This window comes from Podarcis vaucheri (genome assembly GCF_965113315.1).
Source record: "Podarcis vaucheri genome assembly, chromosome: 2".
NCBI lineage: Eukaryota > Metazoa > Chordata > Lepidosauria > Squamata > Lacertidae > Podarcis > Podarcis vaucheri.
In genome coordinates this window covers 3,711,688-3,738,885 of record NC_138760.1, presented here as the reverse complement: position 1 = coordinate 3,738,885, position 27,198 = coordinate 3,711,688, and the positions used below count along the sequence as shown (strand labels likewise).

General features: G+C 48.8%; 2 protein-coding genes across 4 annotated transcripts in view; one reads left to right on the top strand and one right to left on the bottom strand.

The window, feature by feature from the left end:
• Nucleotides 1-27,198, top strand: part of NEMP1 (nuclear envelope integral membrane protein 1) — a 108,733-nt gene that overhangs the window by 4,781 nt on the left and 76,754 nt on the right. The gene's annotated exons all lie outside the window — the stretch shown is intronic.
• Nucleotides 288-27,198, bottom strand: part of LOC309523672 (low-density lipoprotein receptor-related protein 1-like) — an 87,756-nt gene continuing 60,845 nt past the window's right edge. Inside the window, exons 41-63 of the mRNA XM_082207654.1 lie at nt 26,908-27,027; nt 25,836-25,958; nt 24,582-24,707; nt 23,569-23,685; nt 19,990-20,096; nt 19,563-19,695; nt 18,905-19,024; nt 18,044-18,166; nt 17,255-17,398; nt 16,893-17,030; nt 15,318-15,437; nt 13,558-13,826; nt 13,275-13,453; nt 13,088-13,194; nt 12,372-12,488; nt 11,632-11,808; nt 10,207-10,347; nt 6,243-6,416; nt 4,313-4,474; nt 3,188-3,362; nt 2,616-2,720; nt 1,872-1,936; nt 288-544 (exon numbers count right to left, since the gene is read on the bottom strand). Of these exons, the coding sequence (XP_082063780.1) occupies nt 450-544; nt 1,872-1,936; nt 2,616-2,720; nt 3,188-3,362; nt 4,313-4,474; nt 6,243-6,416; nt 10,207-10,347; nt 11,632-11,808; nt 12,372-12,488; nt 13,088-13,194; nt 13,275-13,453; nt 13,558-13,826; nt 15,318-15,437; nt 16,893-17,030; nt 17,255-17,398; nt 18,044-18,166; nt 18,905-19,024; nt 19,563-19,695; nt 19,990-20,096; nt 23,569-23,685; nt 24,582-24,707; nt 25,836-25,958; nt 26,908-27,027 (3,137 nt within the window). The 3' untranslated portion in view covers nt 288-449. The remainder of the gene's footprint in view (nt 545-1,871; nt 1,937-2,615; nt 2,721-3,187; nt 3,363-4,312; nt 4,475-6,242; nt 6,417-10,206; nt 10,348-11,631; nt 11,809-12,371; nt 12,489-13,087; nt 13,195-13,274; nt 13,454-13,557; nt 13,827-15,317; nt 15,438-16,892; nt 17,031-17,254; nt 17,399-18,043; nt 18,167-18,904; nt 19,025-19,562; nt 19,696-19,989; nt 20,097-23,568; nt 23,686-24,581; nt 24,708-25,835; nt 25,959-26,907; nt 27,028-27,198) is intronic.

Here is a 27,198-nt window from a genome sequence, read left to right as displayed (position 1 = left end):
GAGCTGAAAATGTGTTTCACCTCTTTATGGGTGTGACCCCTTAGTATGTTCTTGGGAACCATGAGAGTTCAAAAAAGATCCAAGAGGGCAGCAGGCAGGGCAGCTTCATCCACACACATCTCCCACAGAGAACCCAGATACCCCACTAGGGCTCTAAATATACCATGACATGAGGCAGATGTACAAATGACCAAAACGAACGTGGCCCCAGCAATGAGAAGCAGAATTGCAGCAGGTTGAAGCACGGACACAATCAAGATTCATTCCCTGTTCATGGATGGTTACACCATGGGATGTGGGGAACCAAGAGGAGGTTTTGTATTTGTGCAAGAGGAAGTCTGGCTTAGTTTAATATGCAACACAGAATCTAAAAGCTCCCCCATCTCCACGGCAGTAGATATGCAACACACTCAAACACCACCCACAGTCACCATTTCTGAGTGCTTTGCTTACCCTTTAATCCGTTTCTTGTACCAGACCACAGCTCCTGCCACCAGTATCACCAGCAGCAGGAGGAGGATTGGGATGATGATGGACACGGTTCCTACAGGAGGTGGGGAAACACTGGTCACTGACTAGGAACCATCCCTTGTAGCCCACACCCCAAGACAGAGCAAAGATCTCATCAACACCCAATATGCACAGCCTGTCCCTTATGTCTGCATATATATTTTCATTCCTGGGCAAGGTGGATACAGATGTACTCAAATATCCAAGAAGCAAAGGCATCTCATTTCCCTCTAGGTTCAAATGAGGACCAGCGTGGTGCATCGATTAGCTTATCAGGCTAGCACAGGAAAGACCCAAGTTCAAATCTCCACTCAGTTTACCTCTGACCGGTTAATACCATCTCCCAGCCTAAGCTACCTCACAGGGTAGCTTGTGAGGATAAAATGGGGCTGGGATGAGAAAACCCCACGTCTGCCATCCTGAGCTCCTTGGAGGAAAGGTTAAGGTATAAATATAATGAACAGAGACAGTTTTTGGTGCAGGTGAATGGAAAGCATTCACTAGTACTGTAGAGGGAAGAGAAAAAGGTGCTGGAAAACTCTCCACCAACACACCTCTAGCTAGGAAATACACCAAAGATCTCCCTCTGTCTTTGAGAAGACATTTCACTTGATAATCTGATAGAATGTAAGCCTATCCATGAATTTTTAAAAAGTAAAAAGGTTTTCTATCCTGCAGCATTTCTGGGATGTTTACATGTAGGCCAAGTATTTTTCGCCTTGAAAATGGACACTCACAAACGTTTGTGGAATCTGGACCTGAAAAGCCCCCCCCTCCCCGGCCTGCAAATAATTTAATAAATGGGCGCATTTCTCACAAGGTAGACATGCCAGGAGGCAGATTTCATGTGTCATTGAGGGCAGCAGAGTGGCAGGGAGACAGAGCTGACCCACAGGACACAAGCTGCTGAGATGTTCCTTCTGCACAAACAGAGCTGAACGAGAACACAGCCATGTGCTTCCTTTCACAGAGGGCAAGTCTATCAATGGTTTCTAGCCAAGATGTCGCCTCCAGCCTATGAGGCAGAGTTGCAGGGAGCCTGAGCTCTGATGTGTCCTGCTGAATCTAGCAGGGCTCCTCTTATGCTCAGTGCTTCCTATTCATTTAAACAAGACATGCAGGGGAGCCTCCGAGTGGATAGTTCCCCTGTGTGAGGAAGGGAATAACCATTTGAATATACTGCCTCAAGGACCAGAATGCCATGGGCCAGGTCCCTCTGGCTGGTATGGAAAAGTCACCACCCCTGCATGAACAGGTGTTCCCTGACTCTCTCCAGCTGCAGCCCACATCCACCTGACACACTCACACGCCCCCCCCATCAACCCCTACAGCGGCTGCCCTTGAGCCCCCGCTCTACATACGGTTGCTCTGCTGCTCGTTGCTCGCAGATCTCTCACAGCGCTCCCCTGTCATCTCCAATGTGCACCTGAAAAGCAAAAAGCAGGTGGGTGTTTGTGGCTGTGGGATGGATACAAACAAGAACTTCCTTGGGCAAGGAATATGCTGAAAAAGTGGTGTGGAGAGAGATAGAGATAGAGATAGAGATAGAGATAGAGATAGAGATAGAGATAGAGATAGAGATAGAGATAGAGATAGAGATAGAGATAGAGATAGATATATATATATATATATATAGAGAGAGAGAGAGAGAGAGAGAGAAGGGGGGCAGATTATGCTGAGGAGAACACTGGAGTAGCTGAATGGAACTCATGAGATACAGGGAAGCCAGTATTGTCCACAGAGATTGGTAGTGGCTCTCCAGAGCTTCAAAAAGAGGTTTCTCCCAGTTCAATCCGGAGATGCCAGGGACTGAACCTGGGACCTTCTACATGCAAGCCAAATGCGCTGCCATTGAGCTATGGCCCTTTTCCCTATGGGGCAAAACAGGGGAAATGGCACACAGGTCACATGAGATGGACAGCAGGAAAACTACACAATTCAAGGAAATAGGTTATTTAGGAGCATGCTTGTCTTAGTATGGAGGTGGACTTGGAATTTGTGAGTTAGGAGAGCATAAGATAGGAAGCTGGGTGAAGACTTGTCTCACTGAAAGTAAGCAGGCATGCGCCCCCCTTCCCTTCACCCCAGTTTCCCTCCAAACTCACTGGCACTCAGGCATCGAAGTTTCAGCATTCATGGTGCAAGTGCCCCCATTGTAGCAGTAGTTGTTGCAAGTCAAGCAACTGGGGGCTATCCTGCCATCAGGGCAGCTGCAATGTAGAAGGGAGATGCGGTCAACGTGGCAGAAACTCCCCCTCCCCCTCCCTCTGCTACTGCCCAAAGAGTAAAACACAACCAGTTACAAGTCCAACCTTACTAGCCTATCTATCCCCAGGAGCTTCCTGCCGGAGGAGCGTTAAACCCCCCACCCCCAAAACAGGCCTCCTCTCCAGCACGGCCTCTGTGTGTACCTCAACTTACCACCCCTGCTCCCATCTTTTAAAGTTCTGCTTGTCGGATCCTGTCCCAACCCCTAACACGCCAACCACAGAAACTGATCTAGGAGACCCCTCACAACCTAACAGGCAGGGATACTTTGGATAGGACTCCCATGCGTTGTGTGGTGCTTCTCCAATGCCTCTATGGGCAGGGGACCCAAAGCACTCTTGATCCCTATCTCTCAGGACCATCTCAGACCTCCTCTTCTTCCAACCCCCAAGCAACTCTTGGCACCTACGTGCAGCTGACGTTGCCAGTCTGCTGGATGATGGAGCAATTGCCCTTGAGACAGCGGTCACACTTGTTATGCTGGCAGCGGTCACCATAGTAATATGGCGGGCAGCGGCACAGGCGAGCTCCAGCGGCAGTCAGCTGGCACACACCATTGTTCTCACAGAAGTTTGAGCACTGGCCTGAGGGGTACAGAAAAGATGATGCAGCACGAGACATAGGATTCGTTCCTGAACAAGGTCCTGAGACTCTACCATACCCCAGGGTGCATAAACTTCATCTCCGTTGCATTGTCTATTTAACATTTGTTCATTTATTTAACAATAAAAAATATATTTTAAAAAAATCAATCACAAAAGGGGCAAATTCTCAAGTGCTTTTCTGACAGTCATCCCACTGATGGGGCATGGGAATTAGACCTCACACTGGATGGAAATGAAGACACAGTGATTCCCCTGCAATGTGAATTTTGCTGAAGATACCCAAAGGGACTCTGAATATATGAAGAATTCAATGTCCTCAGTTTGGTATATTAAAATTAAATCAGACAATAAATGGGATGTTTATCTGCAGGAATTAACAAGCTTCCCCTGCCGTCAGACATGTGTTTATTCAGCTAAGATTTCAAATGATTTGCACAGAATATGTGACCAGTAAATTATTTAATATTGTCTTGGCGTATGCAGACGAGGCTGTATTGAAGGCCTTGTGTGCTAGACTACCCTCTCACTGCCCTTTTCATGTGCAGGAATAGATTCCACTATTCATTGTGTAACTTTTTTAGGTCAATCAGGTGATTTCAAATCAGCCAGTTGCTGCTTGATGCAAACAAGTTTTAAAGGATTGTTTTATAAGCTCTAGCAGTGGAAAAAGGTATGGGCAAGTTTTCTGATCTATAACAGTGTTGACTGCCAAGGCGTTGGTTTTTTAACTAAATGATTTGATCATTTGTAGTTCTGAAAATAGGTTTTCACTTTACTCTTGGATTGTATTGTTTGTTTGTATTGTTTGTTTTTGTGATTTATATTCTAAGAAACTAAAAAATCTGGCCGATCTCCCTGACATATCCTCCTTTGGCCAGTGTGTGTGTGTGGGGGGTCTGCTGTGGCCTTGAGAGCTGGCAGGCACTTACGGTATTGGCACTTGTCACCGATGAAATCAGTTGGGCAGCGGCAGTTGGGCTGGTTACCCTGGTTGACGGTGCAGCTGCCGTTGTTGAGGCAGTAGTCTGTGCACAGCTGCTTGTTGCACCGAGAGCCAGTGAAGCCATTGGGGCAGCGGCAAGTCGGCATCCCTGGGGTGGGAGGGCAGAACGCAGGTTATCATTAGCAGGGCTGGGCCCATATAACAGACTTAATGCTACATGGACTGCTGCAGCCAACAAAAGGCCCCTGTCCTGCCTATGTTGTTGTGACTTCAAGTCCCACCAGCCCCATTCAGCAAGGCCAAGGGTCAGGGATGATGGGAGTTGTAGTCCGGTGGCATCTGGAGGACCACATGTTTCCCCCACCACAGGCATAACAAGATCTTTGAGGAAACCCAACAGCCAGTTGAATGCATATGGTACCTCCTGGGAAGTGGTGATCCAGGAACACGGCAGACAGGAGAATATTTTACTACCCTTGTATTTCATAGAATCACAGAATTGTAGAGTTAGAGGGACCCCAAGGGCAATCCAGTACTACTCCCTGCAGGAATCTCAGCTGAAGAATCCCCGACAAATGCCTTTCCACCCCTGTTGGGACTGAATCCCACAAAAAACATTGCCTCCATTTTATTGTTTAACTTTGGGGAGATTATAAGTACATATGTTTTACTAAAACAAACAAAGAATCAACAAAGAATCTTTAGATGGCAGAAATTTTATTTTGTTACCCTGGGATCCTTTTTTCCTTTACTGCAGGTGTGGAGCTATGGATCTGGGTCTGCCCCCCCCCCAGGCCAGCGGGCAGGATCACCTGTCAACCACATGATTCAACTTCAGGTGAAGAATTGGGAGCACTTCTCCATGTGGGCTCATAACTCTTCCCTTGCACCTCTGGCTTTAAGCCTTGGCTGCAGAGGAAGAAGCTTGGAGTCACACTTTTGGGAGGGATCGGCTCAAATGGGGAGCTCCGATTCCAGCGGCATTTGCACCAGGCCACTTTCAGCAGGTACTGGATGCACGAAGGAGCTCCTGAGTGCAAAACAAGACTCCCTTGCAGGCTGGCATTTGGCACCATATTTAAAAGGCACATGCAAAGAACGATTGGCAGCACATTCTAAGGCTCTCAACTATACCATATGGTGGTGTTGTTGCTGCTGCTATTATTATTATTATTATTATTATTATTATTATTATTATTATTATTATTATTAAAATTTGTATACCACCCTTCACTTGAAGATCACAGGGCAGTTCACAACATAACAATACAAAATGAAAACACAAAATGCATAATAAAACAAAACAAAACAATAGCCCCTCCCCCACAGAAACATTTCAAAGGCCACAGAATGTTAATCAGCCAAACACCTGGTTGAAGAGAATTTTTTTTCGGCTGGTGGCTAAAGATATGTAATGAAGGCACCAGGTGAGCCTTCCACAAATGGGGAGCCACTGCAGAAAAGGCCTGTTCTTGTGTTGCCACCCACTAGAGCTCTTGTGCAAGAGATACACAAAGAAAGGCCTCAAATGATGACTGCAGCTTTACTTCCCCCAAAGTTGATGACAAGTATGGTGTAGGTGATCCTGGCTGGGGGGAAATGGCCTTATATGGGCCTCAGTTAGGCCTGCAGTCTGCAGTTCCCCACGGCTGTTTAACTGCTGCTGGCATGAGCCCTCAGCTCCAGTTCAGTTCGGAACAGAGATCAATTTCTTTTTTTGGCCACAAACAATAGGGAGCTGAAAAGTCTCAAACCACAAACAGATTAACACAACTTTGTAGAAGTCCATCCAGAAAATCAGATGCTGAATTTTAACTTCAGCACTTGAAGCAATGGATACTTGGTTCTCATGTCTCTTCCGCTGCCCTGACTCCAGGCCTAAGTTACACCTTCTCCCAGCACCCCCCCCCACTCACCAGACGGGGAAGCAGCACAGGTGCCCCCGTTCTGGCAGTAGTCAGAGCACTGGTCATGCTGGCACTTGTCCCCGATGTAGCGCGGCTGGCACCGGCACTTGGGCTGCTTGCGGGCATTCAAGAAGCAGCTGCCACCATTGAGGCAAACCAGGTCACAGGTGTCGGTGGCTGGAACTACAAGAAAGGAGAAAAGAAAAGCAGGCAAGAAAGTGAGTGAGACACTCATTCTTATTTATAGTTTACTTAGTGTTGTCAGGGACTGGCTGAATGCAGAAGAATAGTGGGAGGCACCAGATGGGGAACCCCCCAAGAGACGAAGGCTCAAAGCCTGAGGATTGGTGGTGGGATGACGATGAGGGGTTAGACAGAGAAGAGGGAGAAAACTGGGAGAAGGAGGTGTCAGAAGCTGGAGAACAGGGTTTAGTGAGTAGGGAGAATCTGTAGCAGAAAGAATTCCAGAATCAGACACAGAGGTGGAAGCAGGCCAAGAGGCAGAGATGGGTCAGGCTGGTGAAGAAGCCAGGTCTCTCCCTCCTACTGCAACAAGCTCCTCCTGGTTTCCCAGGACCAGAAGAGCTATGAAGAGGGAGAAGCAGAGAGAGGTGTGCTGGCAGAGTCTCAGATTGCTTGGAAAGGATCCTGGGGAAGGAGGAGATTTAGTCAGCTATGGGGAGTGTCGGTGTCCTTCGGGGGTCGGGAAGCCAGCTGGCTAGCCCCCAGCTGGATCATGCCCTTCCAGCCGTGATGATCCCCCAATCTCTGGTGCAACGTAAATCAGTGACTCAGACTTCAAAGCCTGAGCACACTATATTAGCAGAACATACTGCACAAACAGAAGTGGTGTGAGGCTTGTGGAAACGTACTAACAGCTACAGATTTATTAAGCATAAATCAGGACAAAGAAAACATGTCATCTCTCTTTCGTCTTCTCAGAGAGTGAGTCAAAAGCAAAAGCTATACACACAACAGAAGTTCCCAGCAAACTGTGCTGGAATGTAAACAGACATGTGACACGTAACAATCCCATGTCTGCTCCTTAAAGTGGAATGGAAATTCCCAACATCCTCCCCCTTTCCATGTAACCTGTGGCGCAATATTTCAACCTAACTGCAACTGCAGTACATAAATCTGAAGTTGTTCCCTGTTAACAACTTTAGACAACAAATCTGCAGGAATCTTGTTTCCTGGAATGTAGGACACCTGAATGAGTCCTTTCCGAAGACACTCCCTTGCAAGATGCAATTTTATCTGCAAGTACTTGGTTCTTTGCTTGCAACTCTCTGAAGCTAGCAAAGCCAAACAGGACCTGTTGTCTTGGTAAACCTGTATAGGACATTTCACATTAACCCTGACGTCCTGAAACAGTTGTAACAACCATTCACAATCCATAAGTGAATATGAGAGTGCATTGAGTTCAGCTTCACAAGAACTCAGGCTCACTGTTGTCTGCTTCTTGCACAGCCAATCAAACAGACACTGGTTATACATGTAGCACTCCGGAAGTGCTTGTGCCATCTGTGGTGTCACTTCCAAAACTTGCATCTGCAAAAATCTCAAGACCTCCAGACTTCAGATTAGTGACTCTGAGTCTGTAGTGCATAGTACCTCTCAGGTAATGTGCTATGCGCTTGAGAGCTTTCCAATCCTGAACAGTAGGATTGTTAGTGTGTCTGCTAAGCAGATTAGTGCTCACAATCCTACTGTTCAGGATTGGAAAGCTCTCAACGGAGCATTGCAACATGGCTCCCTCTCTCTGTAGCATCAGACAGCAAAGAGAAAGAACAAAGGACAATAGTCCCACTTCATGGACCACAGTAACACAAACATCCTGTCTCCATCACTTCCCACTCTTTGGAGTCAAAACATACACCGTCAGGTGAAAGACAACAATCCCATGACCGCAATCATGGAGCAGGAATTCTAACATCGAGGTGGGGACTGTTAGCTCTAAAACTGCCTCATAAGGGCAAGACCTAGCGAAAAGAGTTGCTGTGCTCATTAGCAGTGGCAGGGGTGCCGGCCGCACCGGGCGCAACATTCGGGGGGTGCATTTGGCCGGCCCCCCTCGAGGAAGCGGGAACCTCTCCAAGGCGCAGCGCGCCGTCGGTGGAGGAAAAGAGCCGCGCAGCAGCAGCAGCAAAGCCGGGAGAAGGAGGAGGTGGAGCGAGCCTGCTAATTGCTTGCTGGGAATTAAGCGGAAGGATGCTCCGAAGGCTGGCGGCAGGAGGAGGGCTCTCCGCCCCACCGCCAGCCTTCGGAAGGCTCCTCCGAAGCCTGGCGGTGGGGCGGAGAGACCTCCTCCCGCCGCCAGCCTTCGGAAGGCTGCTCCGAAGTGGCGGTGGGGCGGAGAGACCTTCTCCCCGCGCCAGCCTTCGGATGGCTGTCCTGAAGACTTGTGGTGGGAGCAGTGGCGTAGCGTGGGGGGTGCAGGGGGGGGCCTACCTGGCGCTACATCTGGGGGGGCACGGAAGAGACTCGAGTGCTAAAATCCACGGGTTAGGGGGCGCAAATTACTTGCCTTGCCCCGGGTGCTGAGAACCCACGCTACGCCACTGCTCATTAGGTTTGTCCCTCCTAAGCTGGCCTTCGTTTTTTTCTAATAAGAAGTTAACTGCACTTACTCAGTGTTATTTATTCCTGACAAGAGCCATCAGTGTACATGGGGTTTTGGAGAGCACAAGAGAATAGCTGCTGTAGCTTGACACAATGAAGTCTAGAGGAATTTGTCTATTCCTCCCCCATCTCCAAAGGAGACAATAGATTTGGGAGGAGGTATTGTCTATGAAAAGCAAAAATAAATAAAATAAAGAGTGTTTATATGGTGGGAGTTTGTTTCAGCCTCAAACTGAATAGCCCCAGGATGCATATGAATTTTACATTGTATCCCTTGGTTACTGTACAAGCCCTCAAGTAATAATTCCTGCATTTACCTCTCAATGATGCAAGCCAACCTCTGGCTAGGCATGAATCACTGGATCTAAGCAAGAATCTGTGAGGGAGTTCACAGCAGCTCACCTCTCCCATGTTGTGGGGAGGGCAGATGGCAATTGGTTCAAGGAAGGGCACATGCCTTGCTTGCAGAAGGTTTCAGGGTCAGCCCCTGGCATCTTCCACTAAAAGATCAGATACTAGAATCAAGTGAAAGTTCTCTCTGTGTCCCTGAAGAGCCACCACCAGGCAGAGCAGACAATACTAGATGGACAAATACTATAATGTGGTGAAAGGCAGCTTTCTTCCTTGTATAATGGGAATTTCATGACCTACAATATCTGCAAGAGAGGCCCTACGTTAAGGTGTGTGTTCACAAGCAGCACAGGGCCTTTTCAGTAGTGGTCCCTATCCATTGGGATGCATTGCCCAAGCAGGTAATTCTTCAGTCTCAACCTCCTTCCTCTATTTTTCATTTTTAAAAAGTGATTGGCGACTGCCGATTTGGCTGTAGGATGTAATCCCTATTTGCTCATTTTAATTATGTGCCTGAAGTTTTTCATTCTTGTTTTCATCAGGGTACTCTGTAGGATTTTCAGTGCGTAGGCTGCATGGAGTGAGTCCACAAGCAGGAAGGTTATTAACTTAACATCACTTATTCTCCAAAGCAGACAAAAGGATGTGAGTGAAAAATGGAGAAGGAAAGAGACGCGTTGCTGCCCTGGGAACAGAGTCAGATTTCCATGCAGCTATTGGCACTAAGTTATTGCCTTTCCGGGTTGATTCTCCTGAAATACAAACCCAAAGGCAGCCAAAGGCATAACGTGGCCAGTATATTCAACACAAACTGATGGTGACTCACAAGGTCACAGGGGGTGCCAGCACTGGGAACTGAGGACAGTCAACTGAAAAGAACTAAGTGCAGATTTCACTTCCTGGGCCAGGGGTTAAAAACAGAAGGCATTTTAGCAGAGGGCAAAAGCAGTATGGTTGAGGAAGGCAGGAAGTGCCTCGTTCTGTGTGTGTAAGCACTTACCTACAGGTGAGACGGTAGGTGAGGGGACGAGCACACAGGTGCCATTGTCCAGCCTCCTGCCATTGGGGCAGGTGCACACAGGGCCGCTGGGACTCAGGAGGCAGAGCCATTCACATTTCTTCCTGTCACAGGGGTTGGTCACTGGAGAGGAAAGATGCCAAGCAATAAGAGTTCAGCAGAGGCTCTTGCTGGACGGCAGCCCCTCTGCTTCTCAAAATATGGTCTGAAAGAGAACTTGCACTCTCCAGCCTCTGAACTGCCTCTTCCTCGCCTGGTTTCGGAATGGCCCCTCTGCTATCCAGCCTGCTCTCTCCTGGCTCAGTGACCACGGTGGCCATATTTCAGGCATAGGCAAACTCCGGCCCTCCAGATGCTAACAGGACCAGTGGTCAGGGATGATGGGAATTATAGTCCCAAACATCTGGAGGGCCAGAGTTTGCCTATGCCTGCCATATTTTCTCCATCAGTTTGCCATCATGTCCCCTTATCATCAAACTGCAAACACCAAGAGCCCCCAAGTTTAACTAACTGCTGTGTCTGCTCTGTTAATTGATTTATCAAGTTGGACTGAGGAGCGTCCATTCAGGCAAAATCATGTTACTGAGCACAGCATTACAACTAGAAATTAATGCAGATTGCAGAAAACAGTTCTGTTGTCCACTTTCCAGCCATGCGCCTGCATTCCCGGCAGAAATCCAACCATTGCTGGAAAGTCCCCAAGGAAGCAGATTTTGCTACCTGCCTGGGCAGCCATCTCTATTCCTTCCCATGTCTAAAAGAAAGATTCAGACTCACAAAGACATCTCCATATTATCTCTTCAACCTCAAATCTACTCTGGGTCTGCTAAGATGAGATCAACATGACTTCCTACCCTGTTTTACTATGAACCAGAGGTCTAGACTGGGGGCGGGGTGCTGCCCCAGGCACATTTTTTTGAGCGGGTGCAACCAGACGCCCACACGACAGCCTCCCTCATTGAGGAGGGCAGTTGCGTCCAGTCCAGGCCTTGAGGGCTGGGGTAGTGGCAGCACCTCCTCCTCCTCATGGCTGGGGGAGGGATGCTCTCCGCTGGGCTCTGGCATGCGAGGGAGCTGAGGAGGCTGCAGCTCCACTCCTGGGTCAGGCCTGATCCAGGGCTGGAAGCGGCAGAGGAGGTGGCAGCATCGCCACATCTCTCCTCTGCTGGGCTCTGACAACGGTCCAGTGTTGCCATGTCAGAGCTCCACTCCCAGGTTATGCCTGGCCTGGGGGCAGCATTGCCATGCCTCTCCTCCACTAGGCTCCAGCGCATGAGGGAGCTGCAGAGGCAGCTTCCTCGCGGGACAGCCCAGCACCGACCAGCTTCCTGGTGCAACACTTGCCCCACCCACCTGCAACCTACCTAAGCTGTATGAAGGCTTGATGCCCCAACATGCAATACTAACCATCTGGCTGTTTATACTGGTGGTACAGCACCACATCGGTGGCATGGTTGAGTCCAGCTGTAAGGTTGGTGACGGACCCATTACCAAACTTGTGAATCTTGAAGATGCGGTTGTTGATGTAGGTGACGCCATAGATGTAGTCTTCAAAAATATCAATGCTGAAAGGGTGGCTGAGCCCTAGAAGGGGGGTGGAAGCAGTGTTAGAAACTGGCTGTGCAGCTCTGCTAATGGATACATAATTCAGGATACTGGAAGGACCTTGAGTTCAGTTAGGTGAGCTGTGGAGGGGTGGGCGGGTAGCAGATGTTTCCCATTTTGGGGCATTGTGGAGAGGCAAGGGATTCAGAATCCTGTGGGAATGGCAGATAAAAACACTCTCAAGTTCTCTTAATAACGAGCCCATTAACTGGCAAGCTCTTCTCAGCATAATTCTTTCAACACCAGCTGCAGTACTACAATGGGACCAAGATGCCTCTCTCTAGGAAGAGGTGGAAGGAGGCTGAAGGGGGGAGGATGGTGGGTCTAGCACTACAGCTGCTGCTTTGGGTTGTGTTAAGGGGACTAACCATGATCGCTGTGCTGCCCCTTTGGTCTTCCTTATATTTTTGCCAAAAGCAAAAAAGGGCACTGGGAACACATACCTAGAGGTGGAGGAAGAGCTATGGAGGGACTGAGCACACCGAGACCAGCACCACCCCATGGTTTTCCCAAAGCTTCTTCCCCCTGCATACACCACCTACCTTTCTTGCTGTCAATGGCCACCACTGGGTCAGTGCCATTGAGCCGGATGCTGCCAATCACTGAGAGCTTGGCATCAGCCCAGTACAGGCGCTCGTTATGGTAATCAACAGCCAGACCTGCAGGCAAACAACGGCAATTTATGTGTGAGTATCAATGGTGACCTGTGGACCATATATATGCCTTAAGTGTCAAAAGTGTGAAGTGGGCTTCCCAAAGGATATGGAGCCTGTTGCTGAGGAAGGTGTGCAGCCCCCCCCCCCCCGCCAGGCTGGCCTTCACATGTCTGGCCAGGGCAAGCAGAGGAGCTGAGACTTTCCAACCCTCCTAATCTCTCTAGTGGTGTATCAGTCAAAGACTAAGCAGCCCATCCCCTAGACAGGGTTTCCCAAACTTGGGTCTCTAGCTGTTTTTGGACTATAACTCCCATCACCCCTAGCTAGCAATCCCTGGGTCAGGTCCAGCTAAGAGCTAAGGAAGCAGAACATGAAAAGGGATTCCTGTGCCAGAAAGCTTTGGGAATGCCTGCAAGAAACAGGAGGCAATGTAAGGAGATGAGCTAACAGCCACAAGGCAACTTCTGACGTTCCCACGTTTGGGAAATTTGCCCAGTGCCATCAATGAAACTGTGGTGTGTTGATACAGAAAAGAGGCAGCCCTGGGCATGGCTGTGCAGCATGAGGGAGGCTTGACACACACACACCCCGACCAGACTGACCTGTTGGCCACTGGATGTTGTCCTGCACAAGCGTCTCCCTCAGGGTCCCGTCCATTGCCGCCGTCTCAATCTTAGGGTGGTTCCCCCAATCTGACCAGTACATGGTGCTGGAAAGAGAAAGCCATGCTGTGAGGTGTGGAAGGGAAGAGAGAGTTGCAAGAGTAAACTGTGGTGGGCCTTGTCTTACCCTCGGAGCGGGTCCACCACGATGGCATGTGGCTCGTCAATCATGCCTGAGATGAGCGTCTTGCGGTTCTCGCCCTTCATCTGTGCCACTTCAATGACGTCACGCCCTGAGTCTGTCCAGTAAATGTTCCCAGCCACCCAGTCAATGGCAATGCCCCGTGGCATCTTCAGCCCCGAGATCTGCAGGAAGCAAGGGGAGCATCGAGAGTTTGGCCAAGCTCAGTTCCAGTGCCCCCCCCCCGCCCCAAAGCTGTGTTTTCTCATGGGCAAAGCTTGCCACTTACATTGAGGTGGGTGACGCCACCATCTATCTGCCGCCGGTTGCGATTGGAGGCACTAGAGCCAGCAGAGGATGGCAGCTCACGGCAGGAGATGCGCCCCGTGTGCCAGTTGGTCCAATAGATCTTGTTGCCCTTGACGTACACATCCATGGCAGCAATGCGGACAGTTTCATCCCCTTGGAAGGCAGGTTCATAGGCAGAGTTGGGGTTGAAGGGGTACATGCTGCGGATCTTGTTGTCGTCAGCAATGTAAAGTATCTGGTAGTCAGACCCTGGAGAGGGAGAGGAAGAGCATCAAAATGGGAGGGGACCTCACTGCAGTGAAGCGAACAAGCTGGAGGAGAGGAGGGTGATGTAAAAGGAAGCTTGTTAGGCAAGACAATGCAGTTGGCAAGGCACCAACATGCCGTACTCTGTCTTAACTTGGCAAGTCATACTTTGGGCTCATCCAGAGATCCTTTTGCATTGCATTTTCCAGGCACAGGCCAGTGCTTCAAAGCTCTGTGTCCAAGAAGTTTTTTTTGTCTTGGCACTTTCCACAGGAAAACCTGTGTTTTATCGTTGAATAGGAGCAAATGGCAATCTGCAGAAAACACGACCACTGTTTGCTCTGATTGAGCAGTAAAACATGGGTTTTCCAGGTAAAGCACCGAGACAAAAAGAAACCCCTTGGAAATGGAGCTTTAAAGCCCAGACCCATGCCTAGAAACACAACACAAAAGGAAGTCTAGATGGCCCTTTGATGCACACCTTGATTGCAATCCGAAACCCCATGCTCACTTGAGACGTCCACCTGCCAGTGAAGTCAACTCTGGGGAAGCCCCACTGACTGCATGAGCATCTTTGGATGTGGCCTAGAACTGAAGGTCTTGTACAAAAGCAGACATGACAGTCAGAGCACATATCACACAGGTTAAAATGGGAGGGGGGTCATTCTTAGGGTCCCAGGCTCAAAGAGAATTGGCAGACACACAACAACCCAATCCAGTTAGAAACTGCATACATTTTAAGTAATCTTTGACCCCTACCTATTGGGAAGGTAGGTGGGGGTAGGAAAAGCAGCCACTGGACATGATCCAGCCAAAATGAAGCACTCCCAACCCCGTGTTTTTGATGAGAGAGTTAAGGTTGTTTCTAGTTCACTCCCATTGAAATATATCACTGCAGTTCAGAGGCGGTGTGTCCTGTTTCACTGCCTAAAATGAAACGGAAACTGCTGCTCTGCCCTGCCACATCTGCCACTGCCTGCTCTGCTACGTGCCCTGCCACATCTGCCGCTGGTGGAGAAGTGACACCACCATCAACAATGATTTGAGGCAATTTGGGGTGGGATCTTGCCTGAAACTGGCACCACTGTAGCGGAGGCAGGAGGGCAGGTGGGAAACCCAGGGGGGGGGGCTTCTGCTGCCTGAAGCAGCAGCCTCACCCTGCTGAGCTGGCTCCCCTGCAGCTCCTTCAACGGTGGTCAAAGGGTTCGTAAAAATAAATTACAGCCCCTTTCCCCACTGAACTAGGAGCAAAGCTGAGGAAGGACTGGGGTGCCAGGAAGAGTCTTTGGCCAGCTGAAGGAATCTACTTGGAAAGAAGAGGAATTGGAGATTCTGGCCAGGAGTGTCTGTCCATGAGACGTCATGCCTGAAGTTGTGTGTTACGCTAAGCAACGCCTTATAGCATGTGTCTCTTAAACATCATGAGCATGTGTACACACCCACACCCTTCATTGCCTCTGCAACAAAGCTCCCATTAGCCAAGCTCACTGGTACCTTCTGCCTTGCACATGTGATGGGTCTTCATGAAGTTCTTGGCACAAGTGCACATGTATGAGCCTTGCGTGTTGTTGCAGAGCTGTGAGCAGGTCCCAAAGTTCAGGCACTCATTAACATCTGGGCAGAGTAAGGAAGACACATATACAAGGTTATTGGAGGCAAATGCCAGAAGCTGAATTACAGAGAATAACCACATTGTAGAATGGTGTCTTTGTGCAAAACAGCACACACATCCCATCCTGCCATCGTCTCCAGTCAAATAGAAGCAATTTCTGCAGTATATGGAAAAAGCCAAAACGAGGTCCCAACACCATCCAGATGTGCAAGATGAGCACTTCTGCAACAGAATTGCTCATGGCTATTAGAATCACCTACTGAAGTGTTCTTTAACTCTGGGTTGCCAGACCACAACTCCCATCATACCTGATCACTGGATAAGCCGCCTGGAGAAAGATAGGAGTTGTAGTCCCAAGAGCATCTGGGGACTCAAGGCTGAAGAACATGGGCCAACTGCATAGTGACTTTGGCATCAATTGTAGAGAGCAAAATATATTTTCCCCCTCTTCCACCCTCTGCAAAAACCTATTTTGAAAAAACTACAGCAAAAGATGTGTGCTTATCCAGTACTATCGTGTATCTTTTAGGGTCAATTCTGGCGCAATGTTTTTCCTTTGGGTGCAATTCCGTTAAGAGGATGTATTTTTTAAAAGCGGAAACAGAAAAATCCATTTAGATTTCCAGAAGAATGTCCACAAACACGATACCAAACCATGTTCCTGCCTGTAGACTTTCCCTAGCGACGCACCCAGGATCCCTCTTCTGGCTTTCCCCCTTTCTGTGCTCTGCTCATCTCATTATTGTTAGTTTGTAGGAGCCTGAAAGTGGGACCTTGTCTTTTCAAAGCCATTTTTGTACAAGCACTACAAAAGGATGCTATGGTTGTAGGCAATATTCACTCATATATAATTATTTAATACCATCATCATCTTCTTCATCATTCTCATCAAGCTGAATCTCATAATCACTAGGATTTGGAGTGGCATTCACCCGGGGCAGCTCCCTACCAATCAGGTGTTAATTTACTGCTTTATAGCGGATTGCAAAAATTGACTTGTCCACAGTCACTGTCATTAGCCAGGGAGCTAGGATGAAAGACGCAATAAACTCAAATTACAGCCCCTGCATGCCTGGCAGATTGCGAATACCACCAGCCCATTTGTTGCTGTCTATCAGTACAGCAGTTCTGCCTGGCGGCCTGACTCACTGCCTTGCCTTGCCTTCCATCAGCCACATGTGGTTTTCCCCTCCACAGCTATGGACGCATTCTTCCCTTTTATGTAATGCTGAAGCAGTTGCTTCCCTAACTTTATTTACTGAACACACATAGATCTCGCTCTTCAATCTTCCCTCACCTGGAAGAGCCCTCGCTATTGCTGCCACCCATTTCCTCTGGGCTCAACCCACAGAATCTCACAGACAACTTCAAAGGGGCTCACAAAGAATTTGAGGCGACTTCACACTAGTGGCCAGCTAACTTCTGGCCTTGGCAGAACCTGTCTTTTGGCCCAATACCTTGGCATGAATTCTTGTCTGGCACTTTCTGGAAGCCAGGGCGGCAGGTGCAGTACACAGATGTGGGGGTCTGGACACATTTGGCTTCTTCGCCACACATGGTCACGTTGGCCTTGCAGCCAATTGGCATCTTGAGATCTGCAGGCAGGAGTCGGGAGCAGACAATCTTGCATCAGTAGGCAGAAATGGCAAGAGGCAAGAGAACAGCAGGAGGAAGATTGGGCCAAGCCACATACATCCTCATTATAAGCTGGTCATACTGGGTTTATAATGCTCCCCTCTCCACTTCACCCCCAAACAAAACACCAGCTCCTCTGCTTGCCCAAAGGTGTGCATGGTGCTTCAGTGATTCATCCCCTCACCCGGCAAGCAACTATCCTCATCAGACCCGTCTCCACAGTCATCAAAGAAGTTGCAGCGAAGCTCAGAACTGATGCATTTCCCGCTCTTGCAGAGGAATTCATTCTTCTCATGGCTGCAGCTCCTGGGCCTGGTGGTTGGCAAGTCTAAGAGGTTGCAGAGATGACAGTGAGAAGCGAGGAGAGAGTGCTGTGAAGTCAAAGTTATCATCTGCCTATTCTTTTATTTTTTTTTCCAATATAGATATTTATTAGTTTTCCAAAAAGAAGAAAAGAAAAATAAAAAGAAAAAAAGATCTGCCTATTCTTTTAATTCCCCCTCCCCCCAAAAAAAAAGAGCAAGATACTGATTCTTAATAGATGTGACTGGGCCATTCAAGTCAGAAAGACAGCACAGAGCAGCCCCACCTACAGAGAACCATGCCTGTTGCACCTCAGCATGAGTCGCTCTGGGCATGCTTAAAATGATGAACCACACAGAGACATTCCAGAAATGTAATTCTTACTCTTTCATAATACGAAAGCAAACCATAATTTTAATTGAGAGAAGCATTAGCACAGGGATGGGGAACACGTGCCTCTATACATGATGTTGGACTACAACTCCCATTATCTCCATGCAACCATGGGCCGTTCTAGCTGGGGCTGATGGGAGTTGGGAGTCCAAGAACACCAGGAGGGAAATAAGTACCTTAATCCCTGCTGTTACAGCTATGGTTTGGCCCTAGTACGGGTGACACAGGACTGGAGAGTTGTCCAGGGGACGGTGGAGGAAGCAAGGAAGGCACTCACCACAGAATTGCTCATCAGTGCCATCACCGCAGTTGTCGATTCCATCACACTGGCGGCCAATCCAGAGACACACACGGTCATTCTTGCAGCGGAACGGTCTGTTGGGGGGACACTGGAATTTCACTGCACCAGTAAACAGAAACAAATGGTCAGAGTGAATGTGGGAGCCAGAGGGACATGGAAATGTATGGGTGGCTGACAATGCAGGCCTTGTCTCTCTGCCTGCCTCTGCCTCCCCCCGCCTCCATCCAGCATCATTCTCCTCCATTCCTGGGCTGTGATTGCAGCTTTGGAGAAAACTAGCAAGGATCTGGTTACACAGGAAGACATGAAGCTGCTGTCTAGGGATCCAGGCTACTGTCCCACATAGGTTTTTATTTATTATCTTTATTTATTAAATTTGTATACCACCCTTCATCCGTAGATCTCAGGGATGGTTCACAACACAAAAATATTAAAAAACACAAAATATATATTAAAAACAAGAACGAAAACAAAACAATATGCCCCACCCAGCACATTTTAAGGGGCATCGGATGTTAATTAGCCAAAGGCCTGTTTGAAGAGGAACATTTTCACTAGGCACCTAAAAGTGTATAATGAAGGCGCCAGGCGAACCTCCCTGGAGGTGCAAAAAGCGCCTGTTCTCAGGTTGCCGCCTTCTGGACCTCTCGTGGAGGAGGTGCACAAAGAAGGGCCTCAGAGGATGAGCTCAGGTTCAACCTTTCCCAAGATCTTCAGCCTGGGGGTGGGGGACTTTCCCCATGTGATGTGGATGCTGCCCTTCACTTTCTCAGTTCTGCAGGGCAGCAGGCAGGGAAGAGTATGAGAGGGAGCGCCAAGAGGGGCAGAGGCACTCACAGCATTCCTCAGGGTTCTCATCTGAGTTGTCACCACAGTCATCTTCACCATCACACTTCCAGGCCAACGGCTTGCACAAGGTGTTGTTGCACTGGAACTCGTCCAGGGGGCAGGTCCGCACTGCAAAGTGGGGAAAGAAGCCCAGTCCCATCAGCTACAAAACCTCCTCCTAGAAAGCACTGAATCCCTGGAGGACAGGGAGGGAGAAACTGCGAAGGTGTGACACTGAAAGCCCCACTCGAGCTGCGAGTACATTTCAGAGGTCTTAAATCTTGGGCAGTGAGGAGTTCCACAACCAGTTCCTTGACAATACCACCTCATCAGGGCGGGGGCTGGTGCCAGCACCTGGCATCTTTGGCAGCTGGCAGGGGACCCCTTGGAAATTTTGTTTGGCCCAGCATTCCGAACGCCTGGATCAAGTCACTCTTTTAACATCCCATAGTCCCTTCATCTAGTGTCACTCAGCACCAGGGCCCAATGGCGGACAGAGGAAGTGTTGCCTAGTGCCCTCTGAAGCCTGGAGGCAAGCCTGCACCTGCGTGTAAGTAAGTAACTTGTTCCTTGGCGCTCATTACAGGACTGGTGCTTCGCAGGTACACAGCGGTTGAAGCCAGTACGATATCCTCTTCTGAGGAAGAGGGAGGAAGAGGGGCGTTACCTCCAGTGCTGCAGTCCTCTTCATCGCTGCCATCCATGCAGTCGGCATCAGCGTCGCAGCGCCATCGCAGTGGGATGCAGTGACCGCTCTTGCAGTGGAACTGGTCTTGATCACAGCGAGGTTTGCATTCTTTCTGTGGGGAGAAAGCAGAGGAAACAGGGTTACCAAATCCAAGGCAGGCCTTATTTGGATAAGTGAATACCTAAAACACCCAGTAACACCCCATGTTTTTCACTGTAAGAGTTCTTATACCCTCCATGCCCCCTCCCTGCCTATTTACAGTAACACTTCACCAGCATTCAAGTGAAGTTTCCCACACTTTTCCTAGAGTTAACCTGCTCCCAAGTTTGCTCCTACAAGAAATGAAAGCAGGCAAATTCTGGTGTTTTCTGATTGCTTAACACTTTGCACCTGACTTGCTCCTTACCTCATCAGAGCCATCAGCACAGTCATGGTCCCCATCACACTTCCAGCGGCCTGCAATGCAGCGCCCGTTGGCGCAAGAGAACTCGCTTTCAGAGCAAGGCCTGGGTTCTGTAGGCAGAAAGAGCGCATGAGCAGGTGAGATGGAAGGTTCCAGCGAGCACAGGAGCACCTTCTGTTAAGTCAGGGATTAAACACTGCTGTCTATTATTCCCAGGGCATCTCTGGAAAAATTATTATACAAGCAAACCAGTCTCTTTCGACTTCAATGCGACAAAGAAGAGAACACAGGAGAGGCCACAAAGGACTTGGGGTGAGGGAAGAAGAAGAGGGGATACATGAGTGGTTTCTGGCTACATCAAACCCCCATTCTCCACACAAGCAGCTTCTGGCAGACAGTGGGAACCATCCCAGCCACTCTGTCTCAACTGGGAATTCCAGGAGTGGAAAATATGAGGCAGTTCTGTTTGACAGCCAAAAAGCACCCCCACCTCCCACCACCCATAGCAGCTTTGCAGATGCAGGCAGCAGGGAGAGGAGGAGGAGGAGAAGGAGGAGAGTGAAACCTTATTTATACCCTCTAGATCACAGCTTTTGCTGCTTTGCATCGCTGCAATAGCTCAGTTGGTAGAGCATGAGACTCTTAATCTCAGGGTGATGGGTCTGAGCCCCAAAAGGTTCTTGCATAGCAGGGGCTTTGACTAGATGACCCTTGTGGTCCCTTCCAACTCTACGATTATATGATCCTCCTCTATTTCCCCAAACATCTAAACATTCTCCATGTGTGTTGTGTGACATCGCCATGCTGCAAGTTACATGGTCCTTTTCTTGCCCAGCTTAAGTGACTGTCACTAGGAGAGCAGGGAAATTTGCTGTACAAAGATGACCTATGCAGAGTCTCACTTAGATGCTCCAGGGGAGAGAAGGAGACACACAGCTGACCATTTCTCCTGCAGCCTTGCTTTCGGTATCTGCTTGTTTGATGGCAGCCCCTCAGAATATATTTTCAATCCATGTTATTACAAATGTTACGAACACAGGAAACTGTCTCATTCTGAGTCAGACTATTGGTACTAGGAGCTTGGTACGGTTTGCACTCTCTGGTTGTGGCTCTCCAGGGGACATTCCCAGGCTTGTGTAGGAGATGCTGGGTTTTAAACCCAGGACTTTTTGCACACAGAGCATGTGCTCTAGCACTGAGCTATGGCCCTCCCTCTAATGCTGTTGCTTTTTGCTCAGGCAGGGCCAGTGTGGCAGGGCAGTGCCATGTCGCCACCCTCTGGACACCATCATTGCTCCTGCTTACTGGGATGGGGCAGGCTGGCACTGAAGGTAGGGCTGCATGGGCGCACTCGTGGCAGGGTGACTGCGCAGCCTGCCTGGTCCAAGTGGCAAGTGGCAGCAGCGTTGAGAGGGCAGCCCCCTGCCTGTTCCTGCGCCTGCTTTTTAGTGATCTAGACACACAAGGTACCACCCTAAGGGATGCCATGGGAAGCCCCACCCAGTTCCCATCGGTAATGGAAGGCTTGCTAAGGAGAAACTGGATGGGCACACTAACTTCACCCAACTGGAGTGGATGTGTGTCCTAGTTCGCAAACCTCTTTATCCACCCAAGGGAGGTATAGGAGAGAGACAGCAGATAAATGAGAGAAGGCATTATTATAGCCTGCTTTGACCTTAGGGATGGCCGGGAGTCAAGCAAAGCAGCACACAGAGAAGCCCTCTCTATTCAATTACTTTGTGTGTGTGGGGGGGGGGGAATACATGGGAAATAACATGGCAATCCCAATACCACTATGGTCCTCCCACCTCTGCCCACCCCAGCCTTTCTTTCTACCACGGTTAAGGTTTTAAAGGGGAAAGGAAAAATATTTTCGACAGAAACCTACCTCTGCAAGCCCCGATACGACAGTGTGAAAATGGAGAAAAACGTAAGATGAAGTGAAATGGCACAAACTCAAATTACACAACGTGGTAAAATAAATAAATAAAAAACAAAAGAACCTGAAAGAAAGTCATGTCTAGAGTCTACAGGGGTGGGGGGTGGGGAGAAAGTGGCAAGGGAGGCGGTGGGGCACCCATCGTGAATCTTAAAAACAACAACACCATCTGTTGCTGGAGGTCTCTTTGGCTTCTAATGAGATTTAAAGTAGGAGCCATTTGGCCTCCCTGGGATGACTGCAACTAATTCATTCATTCATTAAATTTATCTCTATTTAAGACATTTATATACTGCTTCATTATTTACACTGCTAAGTGGTGTCAACAGAAAATGGGGTAAGAAGGCAATGAAAATTATCATAAAACCAAACACTGCCTTAAAATGTTTGCTGGAGCAAGGCATTCTCAGCTAGGTGGGGGCCTGTCTAACCTCACTTGGGAGGGAGTTCCATAGGCTTGGGCCCAATACACAGAATGACTGGCTTCTAGAAGTTATGAAACATGCAACTGAGTCATGGGGGGACAGCTAACAGAAGCTCCGTCAAATATCTCAGTGACTGGGCTGGAATCACAGGATGGGTCAGTCAGTCATCTGAGATTCTCTCCCCCCACCCCCCCATCACTTGCTGGCTCTCTTTCGGACCACCTTTTTCATGCTGTGCAGATGAGAAGCCAACTGATGGCAGTAAAGCACTGTGGAATTGATGAACTCCCTCCCATGCTTGGAGATGGCCAAAGGCTGGCCATTGTTTGATGCACCTCTCACTTTAGCTAGGATCAGAGAGGGTAAGGCATACTTAAAACCAGCATTGCTGATGTAGGGTGAGAAGAGTTAACTATCATGCTTCAAAAAAATGGGGAGGTGCCTCCTAGTTCAGCCCCAACTAAACCTTTCTCCAAAAGACCTCACAAGTTGGAGGGGCTGAGAGCAGCCCAGCATTCTGAAACAGTAGAGGGCAAGCAGAGAGGAAGACAATTTAGGATGGTGCAGCTAAAAGGTTATCTGGGATTAGTCCTGCACCAGTGAGTCTGCACGCTCACTTCACTCCAGGTTTGGAAGCTGCATGGAAGCCAGACTTTCCCCAGCAGCTACCATAGGCTGAGATGGTTGCAACAATTGGTGCCGAAAGGTAAATAGCTGTTGGCTTGGGCAGGGCTTAGGGCACATAATTTGAAGGCATTTTAGTGGAATTCTTGGCCGCCTCCCTCTCAATGTTATTTATACCAGATTAGAAAGGACTCTTGGGCCTGAAATCCAGCCAGTATTTTCTGAAATTTCATCATTCAGAGGGGCAACCTATGGCCCTCCAGATTTTTTTGACCACAACTCCCATTATAACTGCCCACGACTCTGCTTGCTGGGAATGATAGGAGTTGGAGTCCAGCAGCATTTGGACGTTCCCCATTGAATACTCTAGTTTATTCCAGCCTCAAGGCCATCTTCTGCTTCCATACATTGATGGGATAATCCTTTTCATAGAAAAGGGAGACCCAGATTTAAGTGTCCTCTTCCTACAAGCAATGATAGTTTTATTTCCTCCATCCAACAAGGACCAAGCCCACAGGAAAAGTCAGAAGGCCGCCACCCTCCCCACATGCAAAGATTCTGCTCTCCCAGTGTAGGGCTGAAGGGGGCACATACTACAGCTCTCCTCGTCAGAGTTGTCTCCACAGTCATTGTCATAGTCGCACTGCCAGCGACCCGGCACACAGCGGTTGTTCTTGCAGCGGAACTGATAGGGCTCACAAGTTCGCTCATCTGAAAACAAAGGAGTGACATAGGGAAGAGAAAAGGTAGGAAATGGACGACATCAGTAAGTGTAAAAACAGCATCAAAAACAAAGCCCATCAAAAAATAGCTATCCTTGCTCACAAGGCATCTTCTGGATGCCTTCTTGTGCATAGAGCAGCTTGAGCACAAAGACAACTCCATCCTGCAAGGCCGATGGTTAGGGGTGCACTAGTCAGCCCTGCAATACCTGGAGGCAGAGCCGTAGCTAGGTGATCTTGCTCCCCTGGCAGAACCGTCCAGATTGCGCCCCCTAGCCACGGACAAATTAACTCTTCTTTCTGCCTCTCCTACAACCCTGCCCCCTCCACCCATTCAATTCATCCTCTATTTAAAAGCATTTCTTATGAGGCAATAATCAATATTTATATTTATGGACATATTTTAGCCGATTTTGCACCCCCCCATCGCCTGTGCCCCTGGTGGGGGCCCACCTCACCACCTCCTAGCTACAGCCCTGCCTGGAGGGCATCAAGTTGGCAACCCCTATTTAACCTAAGTGGATTGGCAGGGACCAATCTGGACTGCAGCATGAAGTACTAGTTTAGCCAAGCTCTGAACTTGGCTGAGAACAGTCTGGGTGCATCTTAGGCAAAAAGGCTAGTATCTCTAGGGTCCCTCTTTTGATTGACTTCCCTTTTGACAAGACAGGAGGGAGACAAGGGATGCAACTGGTCTGCACCTTGGGACTTCCTATTTTGACTTGCACATGTTACAAAGGTGCTGCTTCCCTTACGCAGGCTCTCTCCAAGACTCTGGCAAATGTGCCACTTCTAGCTCCTTTCATAAACTATAGGAAAAGGAGCAAGCCAGACTCTCTGTCTCAGTGCAGCGTAGTTCGCCAGCTGACTGCACCATCAACTCACCACATTCTTCCTTGGGCTCATCTGACCCATCTCCGCAATCATCCTCCCCATCACATTTCCAACGTGCTGGGATGCACCGCCCCGAATCCTTGCACCGGAACTCATCCAGCCCACATCTCATTTGTGCTGGGAGGGTGAAGAGAGAAACATTTCAAAGGTTGGGAAGGTAAAATTGTCACTGTTGCAACCATTTGTTACAAAAATAAGGGCAGGGGAGGCACAGAAAATTACTTTTCTTATAAAAAGCTGTTTGAGAGTACACATGTAAATACAGTGGTGCCTCGCAAGACGAAAAGAATCCGTTCCGCGATTCTCTTCGTCTAGCGGTTTTTTCGTCTTGCGAAGCAAGCCCATTGACAGCCTAGTGGATTAGCGCTACAGCGGTCTAGCGGCTTTCTGTGATCAGCTGTTAAGCGGGTTTTTCAGCGGAACAGCTGATAGGCGGCTTAGGAAAAGGGGGGGAGCGAAAAAAACCTGCGGGGACGCGCAAGATTTTTTCGTCTTGCGAAGCAACCCCATAGGGAAATTCGTTTTGCGAAGCGCCTCCAAAACAGAAAACCCTTTCGTCTAGCGGGTTTTCCGTCTTGCGAGGCGTTCGTCTTGCGGGGCACCACTGTAACTTTGCACCAAGTACAGAATCTGTTGTAGAACTTAGATCCCAGAAAATGACACCTTCTCTTAAATAGCAATCACGTTGTATGGCTATTGCTTTTCAAACACTTGAGTTCTAGTAAATCCTTTCTAATTTGACTTGTTGGCCAAGGAATCACTGTGATGCCGCCGAGGAGTCTGGGATGTGTTCTAGGGTGTAGGACGGGCCTGTACAGCCCATTGCTCTACATCAGCTTTTCCCAACCTGGTACCCTCCATATGCTATGGACTACAAGTCCCATCATCCTTTACTCTTGCCACGTTGGCTGGGGCTGATATAAGTTGGGGCCCAAAAGAATCTGAAGAACATTGTGTTGGTTATGGATCCAATTTGGAGCAAATCCTTGCCCTAGGATGCAATTTGCACAAGGCTCTAACACCAAATAAGCAATTGGAAAGCTTATTTGCTGATTTCATAACAGCACTTCCATAACATCTTTGGCACACATGGCTGGCTAAGCTGAGGGCACCAAATCCATCATCTTCTCAAAAGCAGAGAGGCAGAGGCTTTCTAGCCAGAAGCTACGGGCTCATGGATCAGCCACCCTACTCCCTGCCATCCCATTCCCAGGCCAAAAAGCCTTTGACACAGTAGCTCCTTACTGCAGTTAGCGGGTTCATCAGATCCATCCACACAGTCATTGTCGCGGTCACACACCCACACCCGCGGAATGCAGCGCTTGGTGATGGTACACTGGAACTGGTTTGGGGCGCAGGTCACTTCCGCTGCAACAGAAACAGGAGTCAAGAGGGAGCTCTAGGGCTGAATGCAGGGAGGAGTCTTCCTACACCAAAGGCTGACTCGTGTAGAATCATGGAATTGTAGAATTGTAGAGTTGGAAGGGACCCCAAAGGTCATCTGGTCCAACCCCCTGAAATGCAGGAATCTCAACAAGTGGTCCACCACCCAATCTGAAACCATGCTGCAAATGTGCTAGCAGCTTTACTGCTGTAACACTAGGATGATGGTACACTTTTACAATAATCAGGATACAACATATACTGTAATATTGCTATTCAAAGTGCAGAAACTAGCACTAGGTGTGTAATTCCACCCCTACAAAATCCCACTTTTCTTCTTTTCTTTAAACTGAGTTTTGAAATTTCATAAGTCAGAGAAGGGACTGAGCAGGCTTTCCAGAAATCAGGGCTTCAGTGTCCTCATAACTCTTTGCCCTCACCATGACCACCTGAGCAAACTGAATTATGGACGATAAGCACATGACCATTATTGCAGGCTGTAAAATTCAACTCAGGGAAAATCTGGTTACCCTTTTATGGAATCACGTACATTTTTAACACAAAATATATAAAAAATCCCATAGGTCTGGAGTCCAGTAGATAAATGCTTATTGTACTGATCATACAAGGACATCTGACAGGCCACCGAAGTAGGAATGAGGAACCTGAAGTTCAACAATATGTGGAGAGCCACAATTCCAGATGTTGAGGACTACAGGCTCCCAATCCCTACTGCAGAGGCTCATCAGATGCACTCAGTATACACCCAGCTCTATTTCTCCCTTCCATGTGAGCCAGAATCCAGAAGCGCAGCGCAAATTCCTAACTTCTTAAGCTTCCCAGGTTCTTCACCCCTGAACTAGAGAGAGCGCAGAGGGCAAAGTGATGCCCCTCATCCTGCTCCAAGCAGGACCCTGTTCCAAACATGACTTACGACAGTCCTTCTCGTCCTCTCCATCCCCGCAGTTGTCCTGCCCATTGCAGCGAAAGATGCCAGGGATACAGCGATTGGTGTTGGTACATTTGAACTGGCTGGGCAGGCAGACATGCACCTCTGTCAGGAAGAAAGCAGAAAGCAAAGGCACTTTTTAAACGAGTGAAGGCCAGACTTTTTAGCCTTAAGACACCAGTTTTTGTCAGGAAGTCTCACGAGATTTACCAGAGTTGCAGGAGGTTTTGGAAGAAATACCTCTCCCATGATTCCTTTGGCTTTGTGCCTCGACAC